This window comes from Echiichthys vipera (assembly GCF_963691815.1).
Source record: "Echiichthys vipera genome assembly, chromosome: 1".
NCBI lineage: Eukaryota > Metazoa > Chordata > Actinopteri > Perciformes > Trachinidae > Echiichthys > Echiichthys vipera.
Window position 1 is genome coordinate 19,165,539 of NC_139826.1, and position 23,857 is coordinate 19,189,395.

Below are 23,857 nucleotides of genomic sequence, written 5' to 3' on the forward strand. Positions count from 1 at the left end.
GACAAAATGTTTTTTTGTTGTTTTTTATAAATCGTAAATAACTGCTGTAAGACGGCATTTAAGTTCTTGCTGAGAAAGCCCATTGACACACATTTGAATGTCTTGTCTGGCTCATTCTAAAACTCATACACAACAAACAAACAAACAAAAAGAACTGTATGTAAATGCAGACCAATCAATACAAATATGCATGCCAGCATTAATATATGAGCATGCATGTACACTAAGATGAAGTCAGTTTGAATCTACTCTCTATAACCTAGTGTATTTGCCAGATTTCACATCTGTCCAGAGTTAACGCATCATAAGAGGGTTCAGTATGCTCTCAGCTCAACCACATGTAAATAGAAACTGCATTTTACTGCTGTTAACAGAACATTAATCTTAATTATTTCTTTATGCACAGAAAAGCAGCAACTCTGTGACAGACACAATCAAAGGGAAGTAACTTGTATTGGCCATAGACAGAGTAATTTAAAACTCTTTCACTTCTTTGATAAGGTTTCACTGACAGTGCTAATAGCACATTTGTTCACACCGTCAAGCCTAACTAAACTTCTAACCCCCACGCCCACCAATTACAGAGGTGGGCCCGGATGCTGTGGTTAGAATTTAATCATTAAATAAAAAGTTCAAAGACTAAACCAATAACATTAGTCCTACATGAATAACAACAAGTTACAATATTGATATAATTACAAAGCCAGTGATTCAAGTTGCCATGACATGCAAACACACACACATCTACACCAAACTCCAATTAGATTTCCTCTTTGCATATAGAACCACACAGCAATTAAAATAATTTCATTAACTTGCTGTCTTTCTGAATTCTCCCCTTCGTTTCCCCCTGGGAGAGTAAATTGATGGGAAATACGGTTTTGCCGTATGCAGCTAGTTAGAAAGCCATAGCTCTCGGCTATAAGTAAGAGAAGGGGCAAGAAGGAGAAATTAATAGTTGGAAAAGTGTAGCATTTCCAGGCAAATGCAGTGGAACTAATGAGGCTCTTGTTTGTAACAAAAGATCCACGGCCTGCTGTTAGGGAGAGGGAAACATGGATTATCTTACTAAGTAGAAAACCAAAGGAGAACGAAAACATGAAGAAAAGATTAGCTGTGAGTATTCTCCTTAAGTTTATTTAGTTTTCAGTCCATTGGAACTAAATCAGTCCTGTATTTCCACAGTTTAGCAAACTTAGCACCACCAAGGCATCTGTTACTAAAACAAAGAACCTTTAAGGTTTTAATCATAGTTAAACCATTTAGCTGACCTTTCTTTCCAGAGAAATTCAGACACATTATTTGTTGCTGAAATCCAAATAAAGGCCTTTACATTGCAGGAGAGTCTCTCAAGGCACTAGCTAACATTACCACAGTGGCTACCAACATGAGTTAATGTGTATGAGCTGTGAGCGCTTCAACCAAAGAAGGATGTTCCCTTCTCACACTATTTCATTCTAACACTTAAAGAGTAAATCTTTCCAGTATTTCACAAGAAGAACGCAAAGATTCGAGGAAAGTGAGATTTTTCTTTAGTGGAAATATATTTCTTCAATTTACTAACCTAGTAATCATCTTGCGACCCCTCATATTTATCTTGTAACTTTGAATCTACATCTTCAATGTTGATGTTGAAATCCAAACATAAAGAGGACTCAGGCAATCCAGACCCTCCAAAATCACTGAGGAAGTAAGCAATTAAGAAGCCTTTATTATGTTGGCTGAATAATTAAACAAGCCAACATGTTGTGACCTCTCTGTGTCTTCACCAGGGCTAAAGGCTTTTTAATCATTTCCTTCCTCGTTTTGGAGTGCCTGAATTGCCTTCCTATTGACTCTACTTTATTTCCCATTTCCCAAGAGCACCTGACACCTGTCCGATCCATGTTTGAATATTCAGAGCATCTTCTACACAACCAGACCAGAACATGAGTTCTGGAAAAATCTGCCATATCAAAGCTATAGCAGTTACTTTGTGACATTTTTGAAAATATTATTTTTAACATCTTCCTTTTCTTAACTTGTTGTCTTCTAATTTGGTCAGTCATTTTCCTGTAATACTCTAGTGTTCATATGAGAGTGGAGAAAGCAAAGCTGCAGTGGTGCAGGCTTTAAAACATTTTTTATTTCATACGCTACCACCAACAGATCCATGAAGGCTGACAGTGTGGGTGCACTTCACTGGTCGGCCGAGGGCCCTAATGCAGATGCAGAAATCTTCTGCAACCTACTTCTCTCTATAAAACTGCTGAACAGATGCAAATTGGTGCATCTAAAGAGAGAAATCCTTGCTTGTATATTCTGAAGGGACTGACCAAAAACCGTAAATGAATGGAAGCTGAACATCGCTGAAAAGTTTTAGCTGTTACTCTGTTAGTGCTGCCCTGCAAATCTCAATGAGCTTGGCATCAAAATGTGTCCAGAGAAGCAAGATACATCAAAATATCTGTTTTGGAGCTTTACTTTATTTGTACAAGCGGTCACAAAATACACTTTGTGCATTTTCATGAATACATGTATTTTCATGCATTCACACATCCATGAATCCATGAATGTGAGTGAGAGAGAGTGTGTGTGTGTGTGTGTGTGTGTGTGTGTGTGTGTGTGTGTGTGTGTGTGTGTGTGTGTGTATAGCAGTGAAATATGTGCAGCATGGTGACATTTAAAAAGCGTGGCGCGTGCATCAGGTGTGCATTATTCGCACACAGGCCCTCTCTATGCATCACATACTGAATCGAGAAATTGAAAAAATACCTACAGAGAGAGTGAAAGAAGAGAGGAATACAGAATGAGGGGAAGGACAGGAGAATGAGAGAGAACTCAAGAGAGAACTCCTGGAGCTATCTTTCTTCTCTGCCATGTGAAGGGCCCAGAGGAAGATAGGAGATGAAAATGGAAGATCTTTTTCCTGTTCTCTCTCTCTCTCCTTCTCACTATTTTCTCCTGAATGTTTTTGTCTCCATCTCTTTCATGCCCAGTAAATTTCTCTAGGCCTCTTTTTTCTATTTCCTCACTTTTTACTCTTTCTTATTTTACATCACTTTCTTCCCTCTACCTTGTGAATCTTATCACCTTGCTTACATCCTAGGGTCGAGCCATTCATCAGCATTTGGTCGATAAAGCACATCACTGGTTGTTATGTTGGGGCGATTTTTGTCATTTTATTATGCTAGGTCATTGGTCTGCCTCCGAAAGAATGAGAGATTGCTCAGCAGGCATCTGGCAAAGTGCTAAAATTAAGTTTGGCTATGCAACACCATTTAGACTCCCATTCAGCGAGGAACGGAGCGAACTCACCACTGATGATGGCCATTTTAACACATCGCCCAATCCTATTACAACCCCATTTCCAAATAACTTGGGACACTGGGTAAAATGTGAATGGGAACAGAATGTGATGGTTTGCAAAACATTGAACATTTTTCAGTTTCAATATTTTATATTTTGTCTTTGTGCTATTTTCAATTAAATAAACGGTTTCAATGTTCTGCAAATCATCACATTCTTTTTCGAGCGTCGCAACTTCTTTAGAAATGGGTTATACATCCTCCTCGCCTAACCCCTCTCTCTGCTCTCTCCCTAAAACCTCCACACACAACAAACACCGCTAACTTCGGCTTCACTTCTGCTTCCTTGAGACACATTTTCTCAGTCTCTCTGAGACTCTCCCTCTTTCTGCTGCTCTGTTTGGTTATTTATTGATAGAGAGAGAATAAAACCGTTGATGCAATCTACAGTAATCTGACATGTTTATCAAACTAAAACTTTGGATTTAGATCTTAGATTATGCTGTTTTCAGTAATTCCCCGCTTTATTAGGACAAGAATTTTTTTATGTCGGCTAGATATGACTGCTCCTGTGGTCTCCCTTTCATTTACTCCTGCACCCTTCTTCTTCTTTGTATTTTTTTGTTTCCTGAACACTATGTAGTCAACTTGTCTTCTTCTCTCTATTTATACATCTGCTCTTTGTGTAACGTCACCACTTTGAATAACTATCTAAATATAAATATCTACTCTTTTCCCCCCTTTTTTGACACGTCATATTCGACTTGTATTTTCACATACAAAATATTTTCTATATATATATAATATTTTTATTTTAAAAATATTTCTTAACTTTATCTGATTTAGGCCAACCAAATTATGTTGGCTTTCAATCCTAGATATCACACTGCATATGGAGATTTGAAGATTTGACATTTTCTGCAGCTGGCGTTTTTTTTATTAAGGATTAACAACATGATTCCATCGACAAACAGTCTTAAACACATCACTCTTGATTATTCAAACCCTGTTGAACTGTATTTCCCCTCCACAAGAATAACTGAAGCATTCTTTGTCTCTTTCATCAGGTCAAACAGTCAAATCCAGTTCCTTGTTAAAGCTCCTCACTATTGAATCTTTCAGTGCTCATTCTCCAGTTCAAACTCAAAAACAAGCAAAGCATGTCTGAGTATCTGTCTGAGAGAGAGGCTGTAGATTGACTGGATTTAGATGGATGGAAAAGAAAACTACAGCTGAAAGACAGGATAATATTTCTCATTTTTCAGTAGGTGGTCAGAGATGGAGAGAGGGAGAGGGAGGGAGGGAGGGAGAGAGAGAGAGAGAGAGAGAGAGGGGTGAGGAGATGGAGCGTGTCATAGTGACAGAGAGGAAGAGGAGGACAGCACGAGATAAGACGTGCACAAGACGTGTATAAGAGTATACACTGTAACATGCTCTGCACAGATGCACAGCCAACAGAAGTGTGTATCTCCCCCTCTCTTTCAGAGTGTTAAAACAACGGAGATCGGTCTAAAATAACATGAAATGTTGTCTGGAAGCCTTTTGATGACTATGAATGCATCGGGATTGAGAGGCAGCCAAAATCTTTGAAGTAATAATCCACATTGGTAAAAACAGTTGTGCAAGTCTGCTATAACTAGGGAGTTTGCCCTTCAGATACACTCTGGATGAGTAACTCTTGTCCTTTTCATTACACTGCTGCTCATACGAGAATCAGAAAGGAAAAGTCACTCAATCCAATCGGATATTAAGATTTAAAGGCAGAGGAATTTTTTCCCTCTTCAAAATCTTAGAAAAATGAAGTCATCCATTGCTGAAACACGCATGCACACACGCACACACGCACACACACCTGTATACTGGAAGTGTTTTCTCGCCATATCCTGCAGCTTCCTCCCAGAGTCCCAGGTGAATAGAAGCATCTAGAGCCATGTCCGTCATCCTGAGTTTATACAGATTAACATCAGGCACGTCTTCACCAACAGTCGACAATAGATTATTACAACCCTCTAGTAGTGCTTGCCAATCTAGAGGGTCACTTAAGGAAAAGCAGCATTTATACTGGACACAAAAAATGTGAAAATTAAACGGCACACTCATATCTCCTCAGGGAAAACTTGCGTATTTATGGAGACAACTTCTGTATGAATGATGAAACGTTGGCAGTGGAGAGGCTTCAATTTATTTAATCATCATCCCACAATACAGTGGATGATAAAAGTCCACTGGCTTCAGCAGGTCTTGGAGGTAAAGGATACCCAACTCTGCTTTTAGTCCTTCCAGTCTGGGTAGAGCCTCCTTCAGCGAGCGCCATGTTGATTCTTCCCCTGATAGTGTGAGTCCATCCTAGAAAAGAGAGGAGAAGGACACCTGAACATCCACACTGACTTAGTGGCAGGCACGTTGTTAGACCTGCGCATTCAAGGCTAGGATCTCTTGGGAATAGCCCCGGACCTCTGTGCCGCCAAATAAAAAAACACAACAAACATGATGAAAACAGCCCTGTGCAGTAGACTTTTATGTGGTTGCAGTACCTGCAGCCGCATTTGCAACATTGTAGCAGTCAAAACTCTGACGTGTCCACACTGACAAGTAATAACTATAAAGCAGACTTACTTGCCGGTTGGGGGAGAAAACGCCCGCCTGAGCATTGATTTATTAGGCTATAGGCTATTCTAATGTCTCATTTTGGCTGCTGGTGTATGTGGTGCACTCTCCAGTTCTACTCAGTAGGCCTGCCTCGACGTGAGTCAGACATGACTATTGGTCTTTCCTTTTCTTCTAAAACTACCTCATAATTGCATGTTAAACAGCTCGATTTATCACATTGTTTCAGGGTAGAAACTCCTGAACCCCCCCCTCTTAACAGGACTTGAACTTCTGGGCTACAGCCCTGAATGTTTTTACAAGCTAGCAACGCACCTGCAAAGTAGACATTAATGTCTAAACCACAATGGAGCTGTATGTGTTGTATGTCAAGTGGATGTATGTGTTTTATCTGGTGGCAAAGCAGTTTCCCCTTGGGGATTAAAAAACTTCTCTAATCTAATCTAAATACATTCATGTACATACTTGACCTGCAGTCACATTATGAGGAGTGGATGGTGTGAGCATCAAAACAGACAGAATAGAGTTTATTGAAATTTGAATACTTTAGTATTTAAATAAACTATTTCCAACCTAGACTTTGTAAATCTCATCCCAATGGACTGACAGCTGAGGGCAACCATTGATATTATGCTGTGTGAGCATCTGTGTGAGAGATTTACAGAGTGCCACTGTGTAGTTGTTACTTAAGTAGTGATTTAAAAGAACTCCCATCATGCACTGTGTTTTAAGTGTCCTAATTGTGAGGAAGAATGAAAAGGGATGTTCTATGAGAAATAAACCACAGAAACCTGGATTGATTGAATATGTTGGGTAATAAACCTTTTAGAAACATAAATATCACATTTCACTCTAATCTTCCTGTAACACAGTAGCACACCAGATCAACACCAACTTGTAAAGCCTGACAAAACTAATAGTATTTTTAAATGAAAACCCTCTTTTTTTATTTATTTTTATTTATTTGTTACAAGACTACATTATCTTCATCGTAATATTTTTCTTGTGTCCTTTGACATAACATGTTTCAACAGCAGGTAGTAATCAGAGCTGCAGTCTAGCTTTAGACAGACAAACAGACACAGTGTCCATATAACCCATCATGAGTGAAAAACAGTCCTGTCTTGTTGCCTGTGTATCTTCGCACGCACGCACGCGCGCGCGCGCACACGCACACACGCACGCACGCACGCACGCACGCACGCACGCACGCACACACGCACACACACACACACACACACACACACACACACACACACACACACACACACACACACACACACACACACACACACACACACACACACACACACACACACCCCATTCCCTGGGTATGTTGTCAACAGTCATCTGTCGCCATGACAACTTTGGGTCACAACCCAGCAGCCCACCATAAAAAAAAAGATTAAAGCTAAAGATTGAGAGCAACAGAAAGTAAGTGTGTGTGTGTGTGTGTGTGTGTGTGTGTGTGTGTGTGTGTGTGTGTGTGTGTGTGTGTGTGTGTGTGTGTGTGTGTGTGTGTGTGTGTGTGTGTGTCTCATGCAGAACAAAGGTGGGTTGAATAATATGAATGCAATTGTCCCAGAAAATCAACTGAGTGCTCTCTCTTACCTTATCTCAAACACACACACTAATTTTTGAGTGCTGCTGTGTTGAAAGAAAGGCCATATAGGGGGGGAAGAGAGAGAGAGAGAGAGAGAGAGAGAGAGAGAGAGAGAGAGAGAGAGAGACTGTAGATTGACTGGATTAAGATGGATGGAAAAGAAAACTACAGCTGAAAGACAGGATAATATTTCTCATTTTTCAGCAGGTGGTCAGAGATGGAGAGTGAGAGAGACAGAGACAGAGAGAGAGAGAGAGAGAGAGAGACAGAGAGAAAGAGAGAGGGGTGAAGAGGTGGACCGTGGCATAGTGACAGAGAGGAAGACGGGGACAGCACGAGATAAGACAGAATGTGAGTGAAGGAGAGAAAAGAAGGAGAGGACAGGAAGAGTATACACTGTAACACGTTCTGCACAGATGCACAGCCAACAGAAGTGTGGCACAAGTGTGTGTAAGAGAGAGAGAGAGAGAACATGCCTGTGTAACATGTTTTACACATTTCAGGCAAGAACAGTTTTTTGCAAAGTTTTAAGTTAAAAAAGGGTTTGATTAGGAATACACTTCATACAAATGTACTTTTGTGATTGTGAGTGTGTGTTGTTGTGACCTGAGAGCTTTAAAGCTGTGGTAGGCAGTTTTCAGGAAAAGGCAAAAAAACACAACACACCAATATTTAAAAAAAAAAATGAACAGCCCTCCTCATGCAGCTCTCCTCTGGGTTGCTTTGAAGCAGTTGTTGCCAATGTTTGAATAGCAACTTTTTCTGCAAGATTTTGCATGTGCATCTGCATTTGTGGAACAGCCAATAGGAACGCTCCCTCTCTCTGAAACGACCTGTGATTGGCCCAAGTTTCCCGTCACGGGCTAGATTTATTTAAAGGCTGACAACAGAGTCAAGAGGAGTTGCAGAAGTCTAGCTTACTCTCATAATACTTCAATTGCAATATGCTAAAGGTTATTAAGGAATGTTTGCCCAATGACACCAAAAACAAAAAAAAACCCATACTCATCGGATGGAGATTATTGGGATTAAACGTGCTGCTGACACCATTTCAGCAGACATCCCCCCTTCTGCTTTCTCCACTATCTATTTTGCAAGGAAGCCATTGCTGTAGCCGCTGTTTAGCGCCACCCAAGACGATTGTGAACAACCCCAAGCGTTCAAATTATTGCAAAGTTATTAATAAAATCAGGAGTGAATGTGCAGATGTAATTTGTGTGTGTCTTACGTTGTTTTCAGAGTCACAATGCTGGCAGCGGCATGTAAAATGGTATTGGTCCTCCAGCTGTCTCCGTCGATCTTTAGTCAATGACAACGTCTCGATGTAACTTATAGTCAGCTGAAAACAGAGACGACAATTCAGTTCGCCTTTTTGATGTATTGCTTCTATAATGGCTATACATCATTTCATTCATTCATTCATTTTCAACCGCTTATCCCGGGGTCGGGGTCGCGGGGGGGGCTGGAGCCGATCCCAGCTGACATCGGGCGTGAGGCGGGGTACACCCTGGACAGGACGCCAGTCTATCACAGGGCACATAGAGACGTACAGAGACAGACAACCATTCACACCTAAGGGCAATTTTATTTAGAGACACCAATTAACCTAACACGTGCATGTCTTTGGACTGTGGGAGGAAACCGGTGAACCCGGAGAAAACCCACGCATACACGGGGAGAACATGCAAACTCCACACAGAAAGGCCCAGTAGCCGTGTAGTTATACATCATGCCAAAGTTAAATGCAGTCCAGTATGGGAAGATAAATAATTAGGAATCTAAATTTCATAGATTGTGAATGGTGGAAAGAGATTGTGCAGGAGTAAGTGTGTGTGTGTATATCTTCCAGATGGCATGCATGCATCTCATTACATAGTCAGGAGGGATGGTGAAGTATGAAAAATGAGGGAAGACTCGGCCAAGTTAGGACGTGTCATCCGGCTTGAGTTGCAGTGATATTTCACTTGGCTACAATTTTGAGGATTACTTCAATAACGTTGGGTTTATTGTTGTTCCATCAGCATGTATTATTACTGATACAATAAAATTCACACAATAACAACAAACATTTTATGCCCATGTTAAAATATGGTTCTTCGTTTCAGATTATGTATCAGTCAAAACAGCCTTGGGCATTGGCTCCTCTATCAACAACAGCAGATAATAAAAAAAACATTCAATAAATAGTGCTCATAAAGAACATGAAATGAACAACATAAAAGTAGAGGCATTTCACTGTCGATTAAATCAGAGTTATATTCCGTTTTGGTAATGTTGTGAAGATGAAGTGTGAGTATTTTTTTTCTCGCTCGTACCTCCTCATCAAGGTTGATATCCCGAACAGCTCGGAGTTTCAGTTTTGTTCCCACAAACACCATCACACAGTTTGGCCTACAGTCATGGTTTAGCAGAGATAAACTGGAAGAGAGCAAACAAGATGATGAGGAGCAGGAGGGAGAGAGAGCGCCAGAGGGCGAGAGGAAGAAGAGTGGATGTGAAAGAGACAGAGTGGAAAAAGAGATAGAGCGGTGAGGAGGGAAGAGAGGATGAATGAAGGAAGAGAGAGAATTGTGTCTGTGATGAAATGGTTAACTTTCAAACCCTTCCTGGCAAACACAAAGTGAGAGAGAGCATATGATAACGGTTGAGAAAATACAACTAGAGCCTCATCCTGCTGAGCCACCAACTGCCACATGTCCAACTGTTCAGGGTTTCTCAAATCACTGAGACCATTTGTTGACTGAAATGATCATTTGTTCCAACATATTCATGAGAAAAAAAACACATGCTGAGTGATATATCTCCCTCAAGATCATCGTCCATCTATCAGCTAGTTTATTGTGACAGCTGTAGGTTACCATGTGTCTGCTGTTATGGGGGTTAAATAGCACCAGGCAGCTTCTCATAATGTAAATCAGGCTGCACATATAAGTTAAGGCTGCATGCTCAAACGATGCTCAAACAAAAAGTTACACCAACCCAGACAATTCCCTGTATGACAAAAAGAGTAATCTGCTTCTGTCATAACAAATGTCACTCTTCATTTCTTTCTGTCGCTCTATCTGCCTCTCTCTCTCTCTCTCTCCTCAGACACAAATAAACACACACACGAAAATCAGGAACGATGGGTACTTCTGTCACAACAGAGCAAGACTAATTACCTAAATTTAAAACAAATTCAGTTAATCCTCAAATACTCACGCACACTGACTGACAGTGTTGCAATCAAAAGATTGATGCCAATTATTATTGTTTTCATTAACACTTTGATTTAATGCATGAAGAGCTTTTTTCCTTACGTTTAATATTACCAGTATTACCTCAAATCATAATGAAACAGCATTTTGAGACAATGTCAGATATATATGTGAATTGTGGTTTGTTTTTAATTGAAACAAAAGAACATAACACATATCCAGTATACAGTATACAGGATTTACTGAATTCTGTCTTTTCTTGGCTCATATATATACACACAGGTATATATGCCTGCTGTCACAAAATGACTTAAAGTCTGGCAAGTGTAAGTCCGTCAAAAAATGCTAATCAGTGTTAGCCTCAAAGGGGCTCGGGGCAGTGCGCTGAAAGGCAAAACGCAGTAGCCTGATTAGGGTCCCTACACATAAAATGAAGCACCAACAACGTAGTTAGCGAATGCACTGGAGTTCAGTCCTTTCATTTTTTTTTTTCCGCAGCCGGGAAAGGCACAAACACCAACCATTCTGTCTCTTTTCACTTCAAGGTGTAGTCTAGTCTAATCTTTCACTCACATGTGCAGTGCATCACCAGTCATTCGGTAATCCACTTGTTCGGACTACCTGTCAACATGGACCTACTGGTAAGGAACAAACTTGTAAAACATTGTTTTTTTTAATAAACTCTGGGTTCACTATCTACGTTGTTGGTGCTTCGTTTTATGTGTAGGGACCCTACTGCAGAGATTTGGTGTTATTTTAAACAATATTAGTGGTTAAAAAAATGCTGTTTTGCCATTCAGTGCAGCGCCCCAAACTAATTAGTGTTAGTTGTAACTTGTAGTACTGCAAACATGTTTCTCAATGTTTCAGGTAGACAAAATACAAAAAATACTTCTCAGTTCAACAGTACAAAAAACCACAGCCTCCAAAATGATCACACTCATCATACACTTCTGAAAACCTTCATGAAAGTAGGATTTATATAAGACCGTTGCATAAGACTGCATTAGTTTTAGCTAGGTTTACCTAATAAAGTGAATTACTCTTATGATTGTTGTCTTACAGGTGCCCTACGTGTCATGAATTGTAAAAAAAAAAAAAAAAAAGACTGAAAGATTAAAAAACTTAAAGCATTGATTGATAAATTGCAGCGATTTACTATATTGCAAAGTCTGTGATTGATGCGCCTCTTTTCCTTTGGTGAGATTTAAAAGATATTATTTATTTTTTTAATTAAAGTCATTTAAAACCTCTCTGACCCATAAAGACATTTACTGTCACTGCACACATGGCCGGAAAAAATACTGAAGATGTTTGTCTGTTTTTATGACCCCCTCCATTATGGCTGTTCTCGTTTATCATATTCATAGAGCAAAACAATGAGAGTATGTGTGTGTGTGTGTGTGTGTGTTTGTGTGTGTGTGTGTGTGTGTGTGTGTGTGTGTGTGTGTGTGGGTGTGTCTGTGCGTGTGCGTGTGCGTTGGTTGAGCCTTTGTAAAACCATCAGCAACCCCCTGGCTTTGTTCTGCAGTGGAGAAGTTGCAGGTTGAATATCAACTAGAAATCAAGCACTCCAAACGATGCTTTTATCTGATGGAGAGCAGTTCATTAGCATACTAATTAGATTAATTAACTAAACTGCATCTCCCATTAGCCATATCTGCTCACACTAACAGAAACTAACTGTTGCTGAACACTGAAGAATAGAGCCAAATATCACACAAGTAGAGACAGTAGAAGACCAATCACAGAGGATATTTAATGAAATACTTTCTTCTCTTTGTCACTGTTTCGTGCATCTTTACTTTGAGAAAGAGATTCTCTTTGTGTCATTCTTGTGCACAAGTGATTCAAAGACATCAATTTAATGGCACTAAAGCTTAAAACGGAAAGTAGTGAAAAGCTTTTACAAGGTACTTACAGAAATGACAGAACTTGAACAACGAGTTGAGGCTAAATTGTGTGCAATCTATGACTGATATTCAGTATATTTAGATACGACCACTTTCACAACCAAGATTTAGTTTCACAGAGGATGTCATTTTGAAATACAGACTAATAAAACTCTCTTAGTTGAGACACTCACATGACTCTGTCAGGGCTGATACAGCTGAACAGGGCTGATAATCCTTAAAAAATGTTCGATATCAATACCAATACTTGACTTTGGTACTGGTTCCTGAACGATACTTTTTGTAATGTTAAACAGCCAATCGACAGCATAATCAGATCTAAGTACAAGCATACTTCATGCTTATTGGCTCACTGACATTTACTCTTTTTCCATATTGAAAGAGGTATTGAATGACTACAATGGACGCGATTTAGTTGGTGCCTAAAAAGTGAAGTTCAGTCCCCAGCCACCAAGAAACATCTCTCAGGTGTTTGTATCATATTGTCAGCTCGTCTCCCTTTTTTTATTTCGGTGCATCTCGGTCAGGATTTTGCTGTGGCTACACATGCCTCTATGTTACTCTGAGCTGATATAAACAACAATGGCGAATCACTCTGCTTCCTATAAAGACTTCAGCAGATGGGATTTTACATCATATTTTCAAACAGACGATTAGTAGAGAGAAAGACATACCGAAAGAAAAAGCCTACAGGAGAATGAGAAAGTCATCAAATGAAAGAAGGGGTTTTTGACATAGAAAAAGAAAGTGATGGCCTGAACAGAGGTGTAGCCTCACCAGAGTAACCCCCCCCCCCCTCTTCAGCAAACCCAGTGGTTGCTAGGCAACCCAAAATATGAATAGGCCGGGGACCATCCTGCAAACGGGCCCATCATTTATGGATGAGTTACGACACAAATCGCAGACACACACTGACACAGACACATGCGCTTTGGCTGAGCTTTGGTAAAGCCACTGTGACCATCTGACATCTCAACACCAGCCAGATAAACTGGCTCAGATACCTGCAGTGTGTGTGTGTGTGTGTGTGTGTGTGTGTGTGTGTGTGTGTGTGTGTGTGTGTGCGCGCACGTGCATGCTTTTTTAGCTCTAACAACATGTGCAACGACAGGCAAAATCCCACCCCATTCACCCAGGACTCAATATAGGGATTACAGAGCATACCGCCTTGCTCTGTGTGTGTGTGTGTGTGTGTGTGTGTGTGTGTGTGTCTGCGTTTCACTCCCACATGCCAGACAAAGAATCACATATCAGTTGGAGTCAAACCATGTATTTCTCCATGCGTTCTTGCTTCCCTCTGCGTCCCCCCCGTCTTTCCCAGACAGCGATATAATATTCTGTCAACATTCATTTTCAAGTTTTCGCCTCAAAAAAAAAAGACGTCCCTTCCGCCTTCAAAGAACTGTCAGGAAAATAGCGAGAGGGGAGGGCTTTGAAAGTAAGCAGGTAAAGCAGATGACTACAGTTAAAAATTTGTGGCATCTTTAGTGTGCAAATGAGAGCAGCACCATCCATAGCAGTATGAGCTAGATTGAAATAAATGATGCTTTTCAGACGTGTATGCTTCACCACTGCCCTTCACCCACTGCCCTTCGTGCGTACGTTACCTAGGATATAGCCCAACTCCAATCTCCCGCAGCTCTCCGTCACTGATGGTGAAACAATTACATGTCACCTAAAGGAGAGAAAGAGGATAAAAAGTGGAGACAAGAGAGAGAGAGAGAGAGAGAGATGATTTATTAAATTGCCTCAGGGAACCAACAATAGCTGTCATCATATGTTCTGAACATTTTTACATATCTTTGACACCTGTAAAACCCCCGTGGCACCATGAGTGAAGCATGACCTGCAGGGTTTTTGCTTTGAGATGCAAGGGATTTGATTGTGTGAAATTACCACCTAGTTATTTTTGAGCCAGGAAATGTTTTTTTCTGAAAAAGTTAAAATAAATAAATACATGTCCGTAATATTTATCATCACCCGAGTTAGCAGAATGTTGTATTAGCGGTCATGTGTAGTGTGATTATAAAAAGCGAAATGTTTTTGTTTGCCTCTGGGTCTGTTAAAATAAGAAAGTGAAAACATTTGAGAGTAAATGTTGAAAGACAGTATTTCTCCAAAACTACACAGAAAAGACAGACATAAGGGAAAATATATGAAATTAATTTACCACCTTCAACACAACAGATGTTTGAGAGATGAAAGATGGTAGAACATTTGAATTAACACCTTGCAGTTGTCTGCCTCCGCCAAACAGTCAAGTTGCAGTTTACATCCAAACTGTTCAGACTTACATGATATATGTGGTGAAGACTTTGAAGGAATTTAATAACAACAATGAAGTGTATTTTTTTTATCAAACGTGGGCGCGCCACACACATCTTTAACCCAGCAGCACAGAAGATCTTTACAATCACTACAGTTTCAAGATTAGTGTTGTTGTGACGTTAAATAATGGTCAGAAACATTTGATGTCATAGGGAAGTCCTTAGACCTTTTGGATATAAAATGTCATCACTTCATCATTTTATCAAGACACTTGTGTGAAATGTTGAGTTCTTAACAAAAGTGTGTTTTGTGCAGTCACAGTGACCTTGAACTGTGACCTCCTGGTGGACATTAGTGACAAATTTGAAGAAAATTGCTCCAAGGTCCGTCCGTCCCATCCCGTCCAATCTCAATCAAACTAATTAGAGGAGAGAAGGTGCTGATTTTTTGGAATATAAAACTGACCAAATGGTACAAACTGTAGCCAAAGTTATCACAACCTGCCCAACTATTGTTATCCTTGGCTTCTAAAGTGATTCTCAAAGTTGGGTCTGTGCTGAATTCATTGATTTATTTCTTACAGAAGGCTTCATAGTTCAATGTCTAATATTACAAATCTATAATAGTTCATAGATCTAACAAATCTATAACTATTCCAATGGGCAGACAGACGTGAGGCTGCCCCTGGTATATTCTCTATCTTGTAAAAAATATTGAGAATCTCGGCCTTTCTGTGTGGAGTTTGCATGTTCTCCCCGTGTCTGCGTGGGTTTTATCCGGGTACTCCGGTTTCCTCCCACAGTCCAAAGACATGCATGTGTTAGGTTAATTGATGAGTCTAAAATTGCCCGTAGGTGTGAATGGTTGTCTGTCTCTGTACGTCTCTATGTGTCCTGTGATAGACTGGCGTCCTGTCCAGGGTGTACCCCGCCTCACGCCCGATGTCAGCTGGGATCGGCTCCAGCACCCCCGCGACCCCGGGATAAGCGGTTGAAGATGAATGAATGAATACTTTTATGAACATTTTATTCTAAAACAAAATAAAATAATCAACAGTAAATCTTTCCTCCTAAAACTACAAGGCAAAAACTTACATTCAGTTTAACTTGATCATAAATCTAAATACTGGATACACTTATGTGTATAAACCCCCCACAATGCACCAGGGTGCTCTGCATGATTCAAAGGACGCATTTCAGGAACAAATGAATGGAAGAGTCAGAGCTTTCAGGAGACACAGGAGAGATTTCAAATGAGGGAGAGAGATTGTCTGTTTCTTTCAACTAACAGAGTTGGAGGCCGCAGAGATGGTTTTATAACAAAATGCTTGAAGAAGTTGTTTAAAAGAGAGAGAGAGAGAGAGAGAGAGAGAGAGAGAGAGAGAGAGAGAGAGAGAGAGAGAGAGAGAGAGAGAGATGATAAAAGGGAAAACAGCAATATACACACTAAAACATCAAATACGTTTAAAAATAAAGAATAGAAAAAAGTCTTTGATGTGCCAACTACTGACGAGTAAACAAGTGTGTGCGTGTGTGTCGTCTGTGGTCTCGGTGTGTATGTGTGTATGGGGCAGAAGAAGCACATAAATAATTATCACCTTTGTAACATCAGTGTTGAAACTGTCAGATAAGGACAGGGTAAGATTAAAACAGCCACAGACAGATAGTTCCTATCCTGCTGATATTCACACCAGAATCTGAACTCAGCAAAATTATCAGATTTGAACCCTAAACACTGCCGGGCATCATGGGAAATGAGCCCTTTTACTCAGCTTATATATAATAAAGCCAACAGGAGGAAACATTATTCTGTTGCTCTCTCAGTCATCCATCATCGGTGCCATAAAGTATAAATTAAAGAGGGGAGACAGACACATCATATAATGCAGCAATATGTTATATATGAATTACGATACATCCAGACATAATAACACTGTTCAAGTGCTTCCATGTGATTTTATGCAGCAGTTGTCATAAACAGCAGTAACGTATGGATGGCTAAAAGGAGTAGAGGCCCATTTAGGAACATTTTCTTTCATTCTTTTTGTGGCCCAAAACTGTCGACGACTAAAGCTGATTGCTTTCCTCTCATCAATAAGTTATAGCTAAAATAAATAATTGATCAGTCGTTTGTCATTGAAGTAAGTTTTCAAACAAAAATGCTGGACGTTCCTCAGTTCCAGCTTGCTTTTCTTTGTCTTGTGAGTAAACTTAATATCTTTAAGTTCTGGACTGTTGGTCATACAAAACTAGCAATTTTAACGTACCACCTTGGTTTTGAAGAAGTTGTGTTTTCAACTTATTAGAAAAAGTCAGCAGTGGTTAATAGTGACAGCAGGGATGAAGGGACCGCCGTGCAGAAACAACAGAAAGGATGGTTTTGGGAGGAGGTATATAGAGTGTAGAGGAAATTTAAACAAACAGTGGCAGGGCACTCAGCTGGGCACAGATCTCTCTCTGTCACACACAGACACAAACACCAACTCTCTCTCTCAGGGGATGAGAATCAATCTAGCAGAACATCTACATCTGCAGAGCCGGCTGGTGGATGCCTTTTGCATCCCAAATAAACACACACAGACAGCGGGCTGGGTATCGATACTCAATACGGAAATATCCCCGCACCAAGTGTTGTATCGAAACTTCTCCAGTCACAAACAAAACCTCTAGAAGATCTAGAAAAAAAGATTATTTGTAAGGGTTTGCTCGCAGACACTCATCGCAGGCGCTGTTCGATTGAATGTGACGTGGTGTGGTGAAGTCGAGCGTTGTATATTTGACAGAGTTCAGCGTGCTGAGATGAATCCATTTACATAATGGGTATCCAATGAAGTAGAAAAAAAAGTATTGAATAAGGAGATCAGCTTCACTTTAAGGGTACTGGTACTGGTATCGTATTTTTTTCAACAATACCCACGCAGGTATATAAGCAGGCCTGTCTGGATGAAAGCATTACACATTATCTAAATGTTTCTACAGATGCAGAACAGCTCACATCAGCAGACTAAGATCCTGATCCTTCGCAGATGGTGTCACTACCTCTAAAAAGAAGCGTCACTGCTGGTCCAAGGAGAAAACTAAATGACAGTTACATGTAAGTCTTATTGTTTCTTCAGACAAGGAGCTTTGCTACTTTGTCCTTACATTGATGTTTAGGATGCATTGCCAGATCCATCTGCATAGTGCTGTGGAGTATGGTCTGACTACACCAGCTCATCAGTCTGGCATAGAAAAAAAATGTTCTTGCATGTTTCTATTTCTTTAAACCAATCACAGCCATTTTAGGCGGAGCTAAGGCAACAGTTTCCTTGCAAAATAGATAGCAGAGATTGCGAATGTGGCCCTCTCATGCGCCGGATGTCAGGCTTGATCCCAGTGCTGTACATCTTGTGACCCAGATTAGGGTGGCTTTAGACTACAGCTTAACTGATAAATGAATTAGTGATCGACAGAAAATTAATCCGTAACAATCTATATCAGTGGTTGTTTAAGTATTTTTTAAGCAAAAGGTCATTGATGGTTCTATTTTGGAATATTTACGGTTTTTGGGGTCTTTTATGATAGTGATTAGTAAACCAAATATCTTTTTGACAGTTATTTGGACAAAACAGTCAAATGAACAATTCAAATTTGAATTTTCACAATGTTTAAACTAAACGATTAACAGAGAAAATGATGGTCAGATTAATTGATAAACAATCAATGGTAATCATGTCATTTTGAAAAAAAGAGTATCAATTTGTTCATAAAGGTATCTGTTCCTTTTTATCTATCTTTAAAAAAAAAAAAGAGCTCAAAATGGTTTTCTTCTGAAGTTAAAGCTCAGTGCTTTGGAGGTGTTATGCATTTTCAGAGAAACTGCACATAATATAACACCACAGCTGGGCGGACATATCATCCATCAGTAACCATGGTGACGGCTGTTTTCTACTTATGATGAGAGACGTTAAGAGTCTCCCACAGTTTAGCAGTTTATTTATAACCTCCCTATTAATAAAGAGAGCCCTCCACAGCTGTGAGTGTAGGTTCAGATGAGGTGACACTCAGGTGGAAAAAGACATGTGATAGTGACTGGAGAGACACTTTCTATCCATCTTGAGTGAATGAATTGTATTCCACAAAATAAAATGAAAGGAGCTCTTCAGCAAATAAAGCAGAAATTCTCAGCAGTGGGTTTTTAATGGGAATTACAGGCCAGATATGATTCAGATACAGCCACGCCCGCTGTGGAGGATTACACAATTACTGAATCTGTACAGAAGATAGCAAAGCAAGTATTTTGTCTGAAAGGGTTTTCTTCAAGATGGTGCAGAAAATGTCAGTCTCCACATTCATTCATTTGTTTGCTCATTTATTTTTCTGCCTGTCACACTGAATATTTCTGCTGATTAGATTTGGGTGAAATGTGTAGAAATGATGAATGTGAGATAGAGGAACAGAGGCAAAGACAAGCGAATGAGTGAATGGTGTGGTGAGCAGCCTGTGATGTGGAAAATGGAGAAACAATGATAAGAAACATCCTGTCTCTAAAATGTCATCTTCTGGAGGGGCTAAAAAAAATAAACAAAAAAAAATGTCACTTTTATACACTGAAAACACATTTTGGACTTCATACTGTCAGTCCTGAAAACACTCCCGTCAGGTTTAGGGTAACAAACACCAAATAGCTGTAGCTTCAGTTCTTTAGTACATTATTTTACAATATTTCAGTTAATTGGATGTCATCTCTGTAATTAATCTGTTAATTCTGTAACTTCAACATCAAGCCACATCACACAATGGATTCATTTTTCAACAGTGATTTGTGCCAGTTTAGAGGACATGTTGGAACAGACTACACTTCATAAAAAGATAATGAAAAACAAATTACTGATGGACAGACTGCAAGACTGCAATGTGCAGTGTAACTGTGTCCACCACTCTTTATCATACAACACCAGCTGTTGAGGTTGTACACACTTGACTGTTTCATTAAAAATCTGTCACTCTGCGTTCATCTGAAGTCATGTTTCTGACCCCTTGATGTAAGTCCAATATTCACTAGTACTGTGTACTTTTTGGAAATTTGGGCAAATTGGAGTGACAGTATCACAAACTAAAATGGTGCAGATATATTAATAATGATTGAAGCAAAGTTTTACTGTGTGTACGTGCATGAAACATTGCATGTGTGTATGTAAATCATGCTTAAGGTTTTTTTTTGGTTAAGATTTCCTCAGTAATTCTGTCATTCTTGTCTGACTGTCTTTTGAGAGATGAAAGAACCATGGTTAGGTCATAAATACTTTATCAAAGTCATAATATTGCACACATACACACACAGACGCACACACGCACACACGCACAGATGGAGCCTTTGATTGTGTCTGATGGCCTTTGTAGTTTTTCCCAGACTGACAGTAATTGAACCGATTCCAACAACATTAAAGACATAAACCATCCAGTCACAAGTTTTTTGAACTGACATGACAGGACAAAGAAAACCAATCCGATACCTCCAATATGAGATGACAGGACCTCCCGCTCCCCACCGCCCCAAGCTTAGAGATGTGCCACCCGTATATGTTTGCAAAATGTCACTGAAATCATTTTGATCTGCCCCTCCCTTGCTGAATACTTAATTTGTGCACAGACATCCACAGCACAGTCCTGTGCAGCTGACTTGAGTTTACTGCGAGCACACAGGTTAGTTTACCCGTCTCAGTGTTTTTCTTGTCTTGTCTCGGTGGTGATGGATGGGCAAGTTTTTATTTAAATCACATTTATCCTCATTTCGTCTCCGCTGTTAATCTAGTGCAGGTATGCATTTTATCCATATTTCATAGTGACAAAGATCAAGAGGTGCCACTATAGACTATCATATTTGCTTTGGTATGTTTCTGAATTTTCTCACATTTGAAGAAAGCTACAATAAAAATGGCCACTCATTCTTTTACTGTCTATTTCCAACAGAGGGACTCCATTGGTTGCAGTTGGTACTGGTCAGTTTGTAGATAAGTCAATTTGAAAATGAGCCAACTTCTCACTTCAGTTATTACCTCAGTAAACATTTTCCTAAAACGTTTGTGGTCCCATTAAGAGCAAAAAAAAATGATAAAGCAGGGGATTCTTTGGGGCGTGGCATCCTTGTGATTGACAGGTCGCCGTGCCAGTGACAGGACAGCGGCTTAGCGATACATATACACAGCACTGTGTACATTGAAGTACCCTCTCACAGTGTGTTCATTTTAACACTGTGGTCGCCTGAAAATGTCTTGATCAGTGTTGGGTTGTTGGGTTGTACAGTCCATGGGTGCTACGGAGCGGCAGTGTGGATGGATGTGTCTCTCAACCAGCTGCTGCTGGACACACTGAATGAATTGTTAACTTCCCTTCTCCACCTTCTCCCTTAACTGAATGGAGGCTGCCTCACTGCTGTTTAGCCTGGTTCGTCTCTAGGTGACAGAGGTTATGTGCTGATGAGATGACCCTGCAGGGTTGTCAGCTAACTGTCCTGTGTGCACCATGTGTGGGTTGAAAGGCTGTTGGATGTGTGATGCTGCAGGCAGAAAGAGCCTGTCAGGAGCTGCAGTTAAAATCCCCAACATTATTTTATATCCAGAGGTCTGAGCATGAGCCTCAGTACCATCTGAAGGACAAACTAAATCAGTGTCCAACTCTACTGCTGACTAGACAGTTCACCCTTTTTTCATCCCAGTGCCCTGCCCGACACCTGTAGCTATGTGCATTACTGTAGGTTGATGCATTTCTTTTGAATATCATCCAGGTTGTGCATTTATGGTGCAGCTCAATATTAAACTGTCTATCTTAAGCTAAAGCAAGATTTATTTGGGTGTCGTAGTGGTTAAACCATTGACAATGAAGCGTAAAGTCCCTGGTTCACTGCAAGGCTGCGCACCTATGTGGCATATCATTGCCCATCTCTCTCTCTCTCTCCTCATTTGATGTCATCTCTCTATTGTTGACTCACTAATAAAAGATATGCAATGCCCAAAACAACACTTTTTTTGTCTAACTTCCCCACAACACAATTTGAATTATTCTTCACATTCCCCTTCCGCAGAGGGACACGGTGGTGTAGTGGTTAGCACTGTCGCCTCACAGCGAGAAGGTTCTCGGTTTTCGCCCCGTCTGGGGGCCTTTCTGTGTGGAGTTTGCATGTTCTCCCCGTGTCTGCGTGGGTTTTCTCCGGGTTCTCCGGTTTCCTCCCACAGTCCAAAAGACATGCAGGTGTTAAATTGCCCGTAGGTGTAAGTGGTTGTCTGTCTCTGTTCATCTCTATGTTCCCTGTGATAGACTGGCGTCCTGTCCAGGGTGTACCCCGCCTCACGCCCGATGTCAGCTGGGATCGGCTCAAGCCTCCCGCGACCCCGACAGGGACAAGGGGTTGAAGATGAATGAATTCCCCTTCCGCCTTGTTCCAACCCTGTAACTGTCTTCCCACCTCAAGACTTAGACATGCATGTCAAGTTATTACTCTTCAATTTAAGTGACCTGCAAATTAGACGAATGAAAGTCACCTTCCAAAACCTATGACTTGCCAATCTAAGAACAGAAAAAAGGGAGAGTCACCAGAGCAGAGGAGAGGGCATCCTTGCGATACTGAAGCATTTTTATTGTCTATTTGGTAAAAAGGACAACACAAGGGTCCCTTCTGATCTTTTTTCAAATGTACTCACAACTTTTTCTATTCTTGAAATGTTTGTCCATTGCTCCCCTAACTTTCTCAACAAAAGCACACGCACACACACTTCAAGAGTCCATCTCTATTTAAACAAGCGTAAAACAGCCAAACTGCCTCAGGAGGGGATAGGGGGGGGGAGTGTGAGAGAAAGACAGGATCAGGGGAGGTGTAGAGAAGAAAGCTTAGGAAGAGATGAGAAGACACAGGTGTAAGGAGAGAGTTACGAAGCAGCAGGAGGGTATGACGGATAGAGGGATGGAGGGAGGTGGGACAGGGCAAAAGACAAAAGATTGAGGTACGGAGGCAGGAGGAGAGTGGAACAGAAATGTGTTTAAACTTGTTAGTGAAGTTGCTGAGCGTGAACGAGAGCAGGCAGGCTGAATTAGAGAGGTGCACCCTGGGAAAACATTGAGTGGAAGGCCACAGAAGCATAAACAGTTAAAAGAAACCACATTAAATAGCGTGACCCCGAAGCCAACAAGTTGCAGACTGAAGTCTTTTAGGGAATACACCAAGACTTTGGGAAATTACTATGATGGGCAACCAAACAGTGACGACAACACAGACCCACTGGGTTCCTAGTGGACTGTTACTGCGATGCTCCATGTTAATATGTTTTTCAGTTCTGAGTTTACATGAATCTGTGTAGATGACCAACAACACACTAGAACAGTAGTGTGGTTCACCTGTGTGTGTGTGAGTCCTGGTATGAAAAAGCAACTTAGTGAGTCAACACAGTAATATACACACACCGTAAACTGCATTTATGTGTGTGAAAATACTATGTGGTGCATGCACACAGAAGTAATTTCTCATGCCCACACACACACACACATAAGGGTGTGTGTGATCGAACACAAGATTGCCTCTCGCACACTAATGACTCATTTCAATGCTGATACCCAATCATCTCTGCGAGAAATAAGAAAAGAAAGTCGACATGTGTTTTTGTCAAGTTGGCACATTTTCAGCTAATAAGCTCCAAAGCTGCTGCATCCATGTGCACGCACGCACGCACACACATTTTTTCCACCAGCTGTAATGTTTTGCATTAATATATAGTGCAGCACAGCCTGTGCATGCCTGCGTGTGTGTTCGCGCGTGTTTGTTTTAAAACTGTAAACACATTCCTAAGCTGCACCATAAAGGCCAGATTGTGAACATGGTGAACAGGTTATCACCAAACACTAATATTCACTGCAACATGCATGCTACACATGCAATCTTAAGCACATGCAGAGATAGCAGTGTTTATACAGTAAACCTTAGCCGAGTATGGCCTACAGCTGCAGCACATCC

The 23,857-nt window shown here is 40.6% G+C and overlaps 1 protein-coding gene across 2 annotated transcripts in view; it reads right to left on the reverse strand.

Moving 5' to 3' along the window:
• Positions 1-23,857, reverse strand: part of smyd3 (SET and MYND domain containing 3) — a gene marked incomplete at its 5' end in the record, with an annotated part of 78,721 nt that overhangs the window by 3,721 nt on the left and 51,143 nt on the right. For both annotated transcript variants that reach the window (XM_083912678.1, XM_083912679.1), the window contains 5 exons: positions 5,140-5,314; positions 5,546-5,633; positions 8,726-8,836; positions 9,813-9,915; positions 14,215-14,282. In XM_083912678.1, the coding sequence (XP_083768804.1) occupies positions 5,140-5,314; positions 5,546-5,633; positions 8,726-8,836; positions 9,813-9,915; positions 14,215-14,282 (545 nt within the window). The remainder of the gene's footprint in view (positions 1-5,139; positions 5,315-5,545; positions 5,634-8,725; positions 8,837-9,812; positions 9,916-14,214; positions 14,283-23,857) is intronic.